Here is a 12,611-nt window from a genome sequence, read left to right as displayed (position 1 = left end):
CTTCATTGTGCTCCTTGAGAAAAGGCAGGGGGCAGAGGGAGGAGCCAGGTGCATGAATGAGTCATTAACTATTTTTATTTAACTGTGGTTAAACTGGATGACTAAATGCATCCTCAGTAGGAAATATTACACCATTATGTGTTAGCTTTTGGCATGAACGTTCATTTTGTCATGAAGTTTCTATCTGGATTAACTTCCCAGCCAGTGTCATAAATATTTATACCAAATTTCACACATGATGGAGTATGCGTTCAGAGTAGGATAAAGCATCATGTCTGGTGTGGCACATACTCAGAGGCTGAGTGCCTTAAAGCTAAGGACTAGAAACCTGGCCCTCATGGAGTTGGTGGCAAAAGATTTGATAATCACCATAGCCAGATGCAATGTAAATATATGCATGATGTCACTGAAACTCTCCTATGATGTTCCATTTCTGGGACATCATACAGATTGGTCCAGACTTTTTTTCCTGACCAGCTACTACCAGTCTTCTGAATATCTCCCTTCTCCTTAGCCTGCAGCCACCTATTATGCCCTTGAAATCCCCATCAGAGATTCACTGCTGGCCAGGCAGCTGCTTTGATTTGGTGGCTAGTTTAGATGCTCCTGCCAAGGTCTGTTGTGCATATTTAACCCTGAAGCTGCTATCATGCCTTGGAGAAAGAGAAAATAATCCAGCTCAGCAGATTTGCTTCTGACCTTCCTGGTGACAAACGGCTCTGTCCAATGCAGCTGCCGGCAGGCTTCCTTATCCCACTGAGCTGCCATAGGCATGGATGTGGAACTGGCACCTTGGGAGAGGGTAGGCGGTTGGGGATAGCATCCGGAGAGGGGGAATAGTCTTCATCCATTTTCATTAAGCAGGAAGAAGCAAGATCTGTCTGTCTGTCTCTCTATCTCTAGGGAGCATTCTTTGCCTAGCCTTGTCCCTGTGTTATATGCTGCAGAACTGATTGATGGGCAGACTGTGCTTTCAGCTGTCTGGTGCACAGGGGGATTCTGAGTGTCAAATGTGGGAGGTGACTGAGGACTAGAAATGTGGCTTCTTTTCCTGAGAATGCTCCAGAAATTGTTTCCCTGCAAGTGGAGATTGACACAGGCCACATGCCCAAAAGAATAGCTTGCAACCCTGAAGCCAATTGCCTACCATTATATGAGCGATGGCAACTTCTGAACGGTTGTATTTTTAGTTCTGTGATCTACTCTGAGTCCATGGAATAGGGTAAAAGGAGAGAAGAAGTAATACTAGTATTGGAAGGCCAGTAATACTAGTATTGGAAGACTAGGATTTGTCAGCCTTTGGATTATGTAGTCTTTTATTGTCTTGCCTGTACTTCAAAGAGAACGTACTTAACTCCTTTGCAAACTCAGTCCTATTTCTTGATCTAGGTTTGTGGCAGTCAAATTATAGTTGTTCTAGTGCCCTGAATAGAGTGGAATATAGTGCACTGAATTAGAGTGGCACAAGCAAAAGAATTTCACTTGGAAGGGGGAAATGGGATGCCCTTGGTGGTCCCAAATGAACCAATACCTTAGTGAGTTTTGTCTTCTGCGATGAAATAGGAACATCGTCTAGGTCAGGACTTGTTTCACTTCCAGTCAGAGCAAATCCCTCCAAAGCAAACAGACAGGGATGGAGATTGGAATTCAAGATCATAGTAGCCAAGGAGAGCTGCTTGTAGAATTGACTTAGAGCTGCTGGGAGTCACTGACTAATCAAGAAGCAAGCTAGTCTGCTGCTTGTGATTAGAACTCCTGAACCTGTAATGCATTCTGGTAACATTACCTGTTTGGAAGCTACAGCTGATGGAGAATGGTCAGGGTATAGAGTCCATTAGTGCATGATGGACAGATTCAGTCCCTGCTGGACCAGCTGTTTGTTGCTTTCTTTGTTATAATCAGTCAGTGGCCTGGACCTAACAACTCGTAGGGAATGCTTGTTCCCTGGTGACTGAGATCTCAGGCAGTGTTCCTCAGAGTTTCCTAGCCACTAGAGAAGGGGTGTCAAACTCATTTGTTATGAGGGCCAGATCTGACATAAATGAGACCTTGTTGGGCCAGGCATGTGTGTACCTATTTAAGATAAGGCAGCAGATTTATAAACTTTTTAAAGGACACAGACAAACACGACTAAAGATTTTTTTTAAAACAACAACCTTAAAATAAAACATGCTTAAAACATTAGCACTTGTCGGTCTTAAAGTTACTTTCTTTGTAGTTCTTCCATGGGATCCAGGGAACTGGGCAAAGGAAGCTCTGACTCTTTCCCTCCTTCCCTAGGGGAGCTTCAATCAATGGAGAAAATTGAGGTTTTGCTTTGTAGCTCCTGTGTGATTGAGCAAGCCTTGCAAAGCAAACTGAGATGCAGAAGGAAGCAAGAGAGAGGGAGAAGGAAGCAGATGACAGCCAGTTGCAGGGGGGCTTGATAGGAGCCCTCCAGGGGCCTGATTTGGCCCCTTGCATGTTTGACACCCTTGCATTAGAGGCTGGTTGTGTGGATTTCCCAGAGTGGGATTTTCTGTGTTTTCAGGGGTTAGTTCAGTAATTTGCCTTCTAGAGAGGCAGAACAGACTACTTTCCCCTTTAGTTATCAGGCAAAACCCCTTTAATTCAGTTAGACTGTAAGATGATACTTGAGCTGATAACCTGGAATTTTATTATAGCTTGTGGGTTAGCCTGGCTACATTGTTGTTAGTGCTGTTTTAATAAACACAGGCTTTCAAAACACCTAGATTACTGTGGTGTAGCTGTTTCCTGTGGCAGCCTGCCTGGCTGTTGTTGGCTTTCAGTGTGGGCTAGAGAAGACAGCACCCACCTACAACCACAGCTCTGCTCCCTGTGTTTCAGGAATGGAAGAGAAGTTATGGCTCTAGAGATTATTTCCTTTGACACATTCAGAGAGTAGCTGTATTCATTTTGGTAGCTGTGTTGGTCTGAAGCAGCAGAGCAAAGTTTGAGTCCAGTGGCATCTTTAAGACCTAAAGTTTTATTCAAAGTATGAATAAATCTTTCATGCACACTTCTTCAGATACAATGAAATAGAATTTACCAGTTCATACATATAGGTAGAGGGTGAGCAGTAAACTAGCATATAGTATAATAAAGATTTTAACAGGTTAAGGAATAACAAGCTTAGTTTATGTGGTTACCATTTGATTGGGTTCAAGTCTGAGGAAAAACTGAACGAATTAAATATGTCTGAATTGGAGAGTAGCCATGTTGATCTGCAGTAGAACAGATAGATTTGAGTCCAGCCACGCCTTAGAGACCAACAAGATTTTGGAGGTATGAGCTTTCAAGAGTCAAAGCTCCCTTTCATCAGATTTCTTTTGACAGCAACCCTGCTCTAGGTAGCAACACAGGCTGCCTCCTGAAGAACAGAACATACAGAGAAGAACAGAAACAGCGAGCAAAAAGGCATTGTGGGTGGTGGTGCTGTTCGTTTGGGTTTGGAGCAGAAAACCTCCTTAGAAGGTGCAAAGCCCTGACTGTTTAGCCATGTGGAGCATTTTAATTAAACTCAAAGACATCTCTTTCCCTGAAGTACCTCGGGGAGATGGGTGGGATGCTGTGGTGGCTCAGGAGCTCTGTGATGCGATGTCATGCCAGCACTTGCTCAAGAGATAAATCGCTAAGATTACTGAGACCTTGATAGGCGCTTGTGTATCTGCTTTTCTGTATTGCCCTCCACTTAATTAAAATGCTCTCTGTAATGAAATAATGTTATCTCAGATGCAGGGAGGGGAAGCAAAGAAAACTCGTTTAAGCTCATTAAATGGAGTCAGTGTACCTAGATAGAACGGTGCTCTGGGGGCAGGGTAGTGGTCCCTCTGGCGAAATGCCTGGTGTAACTAGAACTGTTTTCAGAAGAATGTAAAGTGAAGCAGAACTTCATCTGAGAGATAGATCCAAGTAGGCAGCCGTGTTGGTCTGAAGTGGTAGAACAAAATAGGAGTCAATTGCACCTTTAAGACCAACGTAGTTTTATTCAGAATGTAAGCTTTCGTGTGCATGCACACTTCTTCAGACGAGGAATGAGGTACAGTAAGCAGAGTACAGTAAGCATAGCTGGTGGGGTTTGGAATGCCAAGTGGTACAAAGTTAAAAACCAATAGCAGAATAGTAAAATTAACAAATTCAGAAAACCTTTGATCTGGGTTGCGTTAGTGTGGGAAACCATAAAACAGTAACGTCAGAATGTGAGAATGCCTGTTAATTATTCTATTGCTAATAAACCTGGGTCAAAAAGAAGGCATTTCTTTCCCAGAAGTTTTCCTGTCCAACTAATTTACTTTTTAACATGTAACATAAATATATACATCATTTTAGTTTGCCATTAGGAAAAAATGCATTAAAATATAATGGAAGATGGGTTTAGTATATGTAATGAGATAAACAGCCAATATCCCTTGTTTGAGTACAAAAGCATTATTCTGATACACTATCCTAAAAGAGAAATACATTGGAATACTGTGGATATATCGCCATACTTGGTGAAACTATGGTTTCCCACGCTAATGCAGCCCAGATCAAAGGTTTTCTGAATTTGTTAATTTTACTATTCTGCAATTGGTTTTTAACTTTGTACCACTTTGTACCTCACCAGCTATGCTTACTGTACTCTGCTTACTGTACCTATTCCTCGTCTGAAGAAGTGTGCATGCACATGAAAGCTTACATTCTGGATAAAACTACGTTGGTCTTAAAGGTGCAATTGACTCCTATTTTGTTCATCTGAGAGAGGTAAATGCAAGGGATGGGAAGAGCATTGGTGTAGGGAGTTATCAGATGGACTTGGGTAGTCCTGCAGCACATGGATTTGAAGCAGGGTTTAGTTCAAACAGATGCTTTTTTTCAGCAGGCCAATAAACATTCTCCCTGAATCATCAGTTTGTTTTATTATGCTAGCCAAAAGCCATCATCCTCTGCACAGAATGCAATTGCTTGGGGTGGAGCTGTTGATCAGTGACAGAGCACCTGCTTTACATGCAGGAAGTCCCTGGGTCAATCCCCAGCATCTGCAGCTAAAAAGATAGGTTTGTAGGTAATGTGAAAGATAATCTGCTTGAGACCCTGGAGAGCTGCTGATAGTCAGAGTAGACAATACTCACCTTCATGTGTTCAAGTGCTATACATAAGCAGGAAAATTATCCTTTCAAAAAGTTATCCAGATAAACATAATTCCAGAAAGCTAGTTTGAACCGCATAAATCTTGTATAATATTTCAAGCCATTATGAAAAAATACAGACAGTGTTATAGTTTTTTTTTAAAAAAAAATCAGCTTGATAACAGCGGGACTGAAAAAGAAATAAAATGAATGAAAGTTACTTGATTTCTAAAAAGAAAGAAATTACCTGCATCCACTTTGCAAACCACACTTAACTGCTGACCTCATGAGATAAACTAATAGCTTCCTGACCACAGCTGTGGCAAAGAGATCTCTTGTGCTGCTGTTCAAAATGACTGTTTATGTAGGTCGTCCCTACCCCTGACTTTGTTTCCAAAATATCCAAATGACTTAAAATCATAGAGCATAAGAATGTGGACAATATATAAATAGCAAACCAGTAAGCAGCACTTATGCAATCAGAGTGGAAGTGGAAAAAGCTAATATAAATCTATAAAACAACCTTGTAGAATAAGTATCAGCTAGCACCAACTATTGTTATTGTTATTATTGTTGTTGTTGGTGTTAATTTAATATCGTGAATCACTCCATCTGGGCTTTGGGTGCTTTATTGGGCTCTGGGTGATTTATAGCAATGAGTAATAAATACTATCTTATAAAAACCAGTAAAATCAATTAACTAAGATAAATCATAAACTTAATAGTGTCCTATTAACATTTTCCTGATCCTATAAAAACAAAACAAGTCAGCAGTATTGAAATAAGTGTAAATGGTGACTTTCCTTATGCCGAAGGCCCTCTGAAACAATTGGGTCTTCACATATTATGAGAAAGTCAGGGGAAAGAGAACCAAATGAACTTCAGCTGGCAGTGCATTCCACAGTCGCTGCAGCAGCTGAGAAGATCTCACAAACTGGATTTGTCTCACAGAGCATGGCATCACCGGAAGATTCTAAATGTTGTGCAGGTTCATGTGGTGGAGGTGATCTTTCTGTCCCATGCCATTTAGGGATTTAAATGATGCGGAACAAAAGACAACCCCCGCCCCCCCAACATGAAGGTTAATTTCCCATGTCAGAAAAAGAAATTTGTGAAGTGGTTATGAGAAGTTAATCTTTTATTATTTAAATGGTATGTTTTGAGCCATTGATGATATTATTAGGTTGTGTGCCCTAAGTAAGATTTTTTGAATGCAGTCACTACACAGGCATTCTCATGCAGCCTTAGACAGCATCTGCTTCAAAACCAACAGATAGTGTAGGAAGAATGAATGAGAAAGATACTTAGCACTGTCCGAACTTCAGGTGGGATGTGTCGTTTGAGGGTTGCAAAATTTGTGGGATTATAGAAGGACAGGACTTTGTGAGTAAAAGCTGCGCAAGATGATGGAAGTTGTTTAATTGGCTGCTTGAACGTGAAAGCTGGCAACATTTCTTAAGAGTGTTTTAGCTGTTGAAATGGGTTATATTGATTTTACTATTATTCCTGAAATGTTTAAAGTATCGGAGGGCTCTTTGAATGCCAAAAGGAAAGGAAGACAACAACAACAACAAAATGAACAAGAAAGTGAAGGTCAGTTCAGAATTTTTCTCATGGATGTTGCCTTCTTCCTTCCATAGCTGTTCGCGGAAGGACAGATGTGAACGAGCTGAGGAACCGCAGCGCTTTGCCTCAGATCTGCGCCAGTGTGTCCAGTTGACTGTCCAGCCAAAGAACATATCAGTCACCATGTCAGAAGTCCCGGTAGGTAACTAGCAGCACAATCTTAAGAACATTTTCCTGAGAATAAGCCCCACTGAGTAGAATTCTGGATAGGCCTAACATCTAACACTACCATTTTTCTTTGGTCTGTCTAAAACGGGGTGAGGGATTTTTGTGGGGAAGGTACAGTGCTTGCTTTTAGATCTTTTGTCCTACTGAAATATGGAAGGGATAGATAGATAGATAGATAGATAGATAGATAGATAGATAGATAGATAGATAGATAGATAGATAGATAGATATTGATTTCCTGTCGGAGTCAAGTGTTGCCAACTTCCAGGTAGTAGCTGGAGATCTCCTGGGATTTCAACTGATCTCCAAGCAACAGAGATCAGTTCATCTGGAGAAAATGACTGCTTTAGAGGGTGGATTTTAGGGCATTGTATCCTGCTGAGATCCTTCCCTTCTCAAACCCTGCCCTTCACAGGTTCTGCCTGTTCCCCCCAAACCTTCAGTTATTTCCCAACACAGAGCTGGCAACCCTATGCATTACTTTCCCCCCTTTTTCTCCTCTCAGTTGGTCCTACAGGCCTGGAATGTCCCTGATCTCTCTGCTGGTGTGAACTGCTCTTTTGAAGATTTTACAGAGTCAGAGAGTCGCATTGAAGATGGCAGAATCTACTGCAGCTCTCCTTCTACAAAGGATGTCATCCCTATCACCAGGGGTCGAGGTGAGTCTGCAGTTCCTCCTCAGCCTACACCAAATGAGTCTTGAGTAAATGTTCTAGCAAGGTAATGCCTGAGTCTGTCCCCTACAGCCATAGTGTTGATTACCCAGGTTATTTTTAAGGCTGTTCAGTGCTGCTCAGGTTTTTGGGTAAAGTATTATTAGAGTGTTTGCATGTGATTTTGTGAATATTTTTTCTTACAAGGCTGAAGGGAAACTGGGTATTATGAGAGGTTCCCCCCAATGCATTGGTGATTTTTAGAGTGTAAATTGGTCTTTACTTCTTTGTTAAGGGTAGAAGAGATACAGATTTAGGAGTCAGTTGCTCCCTTTGCAGTGAGAGTGAGTCCATTAAAATGTCTAGAGAGGCAGTGTAGTATTATGATTAGAGAGTTAGACAAGGATCTGTGGGACCTGGGTTCAAATCCCCATACTGCTATGACCCTCACCGAGTTTGTTTGATTAACATACTTATATTCTGCCTTTCCTTGTAGCTGAAGGCAGCTTACAGATCACAATCAAAAGCACCACAATTTTAGAACTAAATAACTCCCCGCCCCCCAGATACCTGTAGTTTATACTCTATTAAAAGTTATGGCAAATAAAATAGCCTTGCAGCACTTCCTAAAGATTTGTACAGATGGCACTTCCCTCAGCTCCTCTGGGAAGTCTGTGCTACAAAGTGGGAGCTGCAGGGTATCAAGCCTGGGCTGTGGTGGGGTACCCTGGCAACAGCAGTGGTCTCTCAGCCTAGCCCACTTCACAGGCCGTGGTGTTTCCCCAAACGGTTGCAGTCTTTTCTGCAGCTCTGTTCACTGTGCTTCCTCTGTTCTGTTGTAGGTGATAAGCAAGTTGTGAAGCTCTACCTCAAATCCAAGGAGACTGGGAAGAAGTTTGCAGCTGTGGATTTTGTCTTTTACAACTGTAGTGTTCACCAATCGTAAGTGACCTCTGGCTTCTGCACTTATTCTGGGAGAAGGCTAAGCATAGGGTTTGAGAGGCAGAATCAAACTGGAAGGAAAAGACACAAGTGTACTTGGTTAAAGTCAGAGGCTTTTATTATTGTGGTTTGGTGTGTGATTCACAGGAAAGCAAAACCATCTTACCCAGCTCTTAAAAGTTTCCTTTGGGCAACAACTGCAGCATTTTGAGCATCAGAATCCACAACATATCAAGTGGTTCATTTTTGTTCTTTGTGAAGGTGAAAGGTGAGAAGAAGCTGAACTGTATTTCTTAACCCCTTGCAAGAAAACTGGTTTAGTCAGGGACATCTGAGATGACAACTACAGCATAATACTGGTCCCTTATAGATAGCACTGTGTGTGTGCTTTGCTGGCAGTGGAGCTGTAATTTGGCCTGCAGAATCTATGAGAAGAATCTAGTTGTTGATTAATGGTAAGAAGAAGATGGAAAAGATCTTGAGTTGGATCCAGACTAAATTTTCTGCTAATGGAAGACATTTCCATCACTGGAACAGAACTTGCCAATTTTGCCCTTCCTTCTGTAGCTCATTCTCTGAAATGCCACTCATGAGGGATGGTAGATCCTCTCCTGAAACAAACGGGTCATTTGCAGCAGGAAGTGGGAATTGGCAGAAATTGTCCCTCTTCTTCTCTTAGCAGAAAATTTAGAGTGGTTCTAGCTCCCTGTTGTGTACATGCTGGCAGCCCAGTATGGTCTAGGCATGTTTAATCCTGATAGTGGATCAGTGACTAAAATATTCTGATTTAGGACTTTATTTTTAATACAAAATGCTCTTAAAATGGTAACATCTTTTAATATTAAAAACTAAATCAGAATTCCCAATATTCTTTCTTTATGGACATATGTAGAACAGAACTATCTCCACTGTATCTTGTAAATTTATAGAAACACTGAACATGCTGAACAAAGCTGAGGCAGGTACCCAAGAAGGAAGCATTTGACTGTTGCGGATGCTAGATGGCAAGTCGTAATGGAATGGAATATCCTGGGTATTGGAAGGTATTCGCATAAGAGGTGTTCCAAATGAAATAAACAAGGACTTATTTTGACTTTGGTATCTACTTTAAATGTTCATCTACGTGCTACAATGTCCATGTCTTGTCCATAACTGGGCTATGATCTCTGCTGAGTAACTGATCCAAACCCACCTTCTCATGACCATAATAATTATTATTATTATTGGGGGCTCAGGGTGGAGCACAACATAAATAAAATCACATTAATCATATATTAATAAAAGCAATTACAATTATTCTATAAACAAATAGCTTGGCAGAACAATTTTGATGAGATGGTGCAGCTGGACAGTGTAGCGAGTCAGCACAGTAGAATATACAGTAGGGGAGGCCGACCGATCTAGTGGGCAGATGCCCGCTGCCTCACTTGAAGACCTGGTGGAACAGCTCCGTTTTACAGGCCCTACTAAAGGCTAGTAAGCCAGGTAGGGCCCGGATCTCTATAGGGAGCTGATTCCACCAGGTTGGGGCCAAGACCGAAAAGGACCTGGCCCTGATAGATGCAAGACAGGCATCTTTTGGGCCAGGGACAGTCAGCCTATCCTGGGAGGCCGAACGAAGCGACATATATGGGAAGAAATGGTCCCGCAGGTATGTTGGTCTCAGACTGTGTAAGGCTTTGAAAGTCAGAACTAACACCTTGAAGCGGATCCAATACTCTTATCGGCAGCCAGTGCAGGCCATGGAGCACTGGCCATATGCTCACCCGTATAGGTGATGCAGTCAGCAGGCGAGCTGCCATGTTCTGCACCCACTGCAGTTTCCAGATCAGCTTCAAGGGCAAGCCCGCGTAGAGTGAGTTACAGTAATCTAATCTGGAAATGACCATTGCATGGGTCACTGTGGCCAAGTCTCAGGGGGAGAGATATGGTGCTGGTTGCCTGATCTGCTGTAGATGGTGGAAGGCAGACCTGGCAGCTGCCGCAACCTGGGCCTCCATGGAAAGTGAGGCATCCAGGATCACTCCCAAGCTCTTAACCTGTTGGGTTGGCAATAAAACCGCGCCATCCAAGGGTGAAAGCTGGGTACACAAACCCTCCCTCCCTTGACTCAGGCACAGGACCTCCATCTTTGCTGGACTTCAGTCAGCTCTGCTGTAGCCATCCCGCTATGACTCCTAATGCCTTGGACAGGTGTTCAGGGGCAGAAGACGGTCTGCCATCCATCAACAGATAGAGTTGGGTGTCATCAGCATACTGTTGACAACCCAGCCCAAAACCTCAGGCAATCTGGGCAAGGGGGCGAATATAGATGTTAAATAATATGGGTGAGAGAAAAGCTCCCTGCAGCACTCCACATATAAGTGGGTGCCGCATGGAGGTTTGCTCACCCAGCCTCATCCTTTATCCCCGCCCCCAGAGAAAGGAGGAAAACCATTGCAAGGCTGTTCCCTGTATTCCAGTGACGGCGAGGCGATGGGTCAGTAGGTCATAATCGACAGTGTCAAACACTGATGATAGGTCGAGAAGAATCAGCGGTGCCGACCCACCTTGGTCCAGATGTCTTCTTAGGTCATCTGTGAGGGCGACTAGTACCGTCTCTGTCCCATGGCCCGGGTGGAAACCGGATTGGAATGGGTCCAGGGTGGATGTTTCATCCAGGAAAGCCTGTAGCTGCTCCGCCACCGCTTTCTCAACTACCTTTCCCAGAAATGATAAATTCAAAACTGGATGGTAGTTGGCTAGAACCATAAAGTCCAGTGAGGGTTTTTTCAAAAGTGGCCGAATTTCCGCCTCCTTTAACTTCTCTGGGAATGTCCCGCTTGTCAAGGTTGACAATGTCACTTAGAGAAGCCCTGATATAATCCTGGCAAGCCTTCACAAGCCAGGATGGGCAGGGGTCCAAGGGGCAGGTGGTAGGCTTCATTGCAGCCAGGACCCTGTCTACATCCTCCAATGAGAGTCGACTGAATTGGTCCAATATTGCACCGTGTGACGGCCAAGGGGCTTCCAGTTCATGTACTGCATCAACTGTGGCTAAGAGGTTCTGGTGGAGAGTCAAGATTTTATCTGCGAAATATATCGCGAAAGCCTCAGTACCAATATTCAATTCCCTATCTTTTTGATTGCTCGATGGCAAAGTAGTCAGACCGAATCACTCTAAACAATTGAGCTGGGCGCGATTTCTACTGGTAATGATTCATTTGCCATCTGTTGCCTGTGATGGTTTTTCAAACCGCAGCTTTACATGACAGACCTGGGGGAAGGAGAGAGGTTGGATAGAGGGGAACCCAACATTAAGGCAAAATAGACAAACCTAATCTGGTATCACATACCCTCCTGTCCTGTGTGGGCCTGATATATGTCTGTTACAGGGGAATGTGAGGTTATCTGTGCAGAAGCTGTAGCACTGTATATTTTTGAATATGCTAGCCAAAATCTCTTTTAGAGATGGCCATGGTTTGGATATTGCACTGGCAAACCCGTAACGCTATAGTGGTATAGTTGCAATTGCAATGGGTTAGAAGGATTTGAGCAGCAGAGAAAATAACATTCAAGCCATCAGAAAGGTAATCTGATCGCATCAGCTCTTGAAAGCTTACCAGGACTGACCCTGGCAAGTAAGATGGGAAACCTCCAAGGAATACTAGGGCCGGGATGCAGAGGTAGACAATAGCAAGCCACCTCTCTGAACATCCAAGCCCCACTAGGGGTTGCCAGATATTAACCATGATTTCCAGGCATGCATACACACACACACACACACACACACACACACACACTTAAATATAAAAGAAAGCTAGTCTGAACTTGTGCTGCATGAAACTTCTTCAAAGGCAATTCTTTAAACCCAGTGAGCTGTTTAAACTTTTTAAAAGGATGATGCAAGAATCTCAAAAGGCCCAAGATCTGACCTGCAGTGAAATCCAGTACTTCAGTTCTAGCTGGGGCCTGCTGCTGAAGGAAGGAAGCCTGCAGGGGGCCTGTCTGTAACTTGTCTGCTGGGAAGATGCCTGTATCCAGGAGGATGCTCTAGGGTATAAAAGCTGGACACCGGGATGGAGCATTCAGGACTCTGAACTGGGCAGCAGAGTCTGTAATATGCACAAAGGAA

General features: G+C 43.2%; 1 protein-coding gene across 8 annotated transcripts in view; it reads left to right on the top strand.

Annotated features, from left to right (window-relative positions):
• Positions 1 to 12,611, top strand: part of PLXNA1 (plexin A1) — a 483,656-nt gene that overhangs the window by 252,147 nt on the left and 218,898 nt on the right. For all 8 annotated transcript variants that reach the window (XM_060239681.1, XM_060239686.1, XM_060239682.1 and 5 more), the window contains exons 6-8: positions 6,749 to 6,872; positions 7,408 to 7,561; positions 8,398 to 8,497. In XM_060239681.1, the coding sequence (XP_060095664.1) occupies positions 6,749 to 6,872; positions 7,408 to 7,561; positions 8,398 to 8,497 (378 nt within the window). The remainder of the gene's footprint in view (positions 1 to 6,748; positions 6,873 to 7,407; positions 7,562 to 8,397; positions 8,498 to 12,611) is intronic.

This window comes from Heteronotia binoei, chromosome 5 (genome assembly GCF_032191835.1).
Source record: "Heteronotia binoei isolate CCM8104 ecotype False Entrance Well chromosome 5, APGP_CSIRO_Hbin_v1, whole genome shotgun sequence".
NCBI lineage: Eukaryota > Metazoa > Chordata > Lepidosauria > Squamata > Gekkonidae > Heteronotia > Heteronotia binoei.
This window is presented reverse-complemented; position numbering and strand designations above follow the sequence as displayed.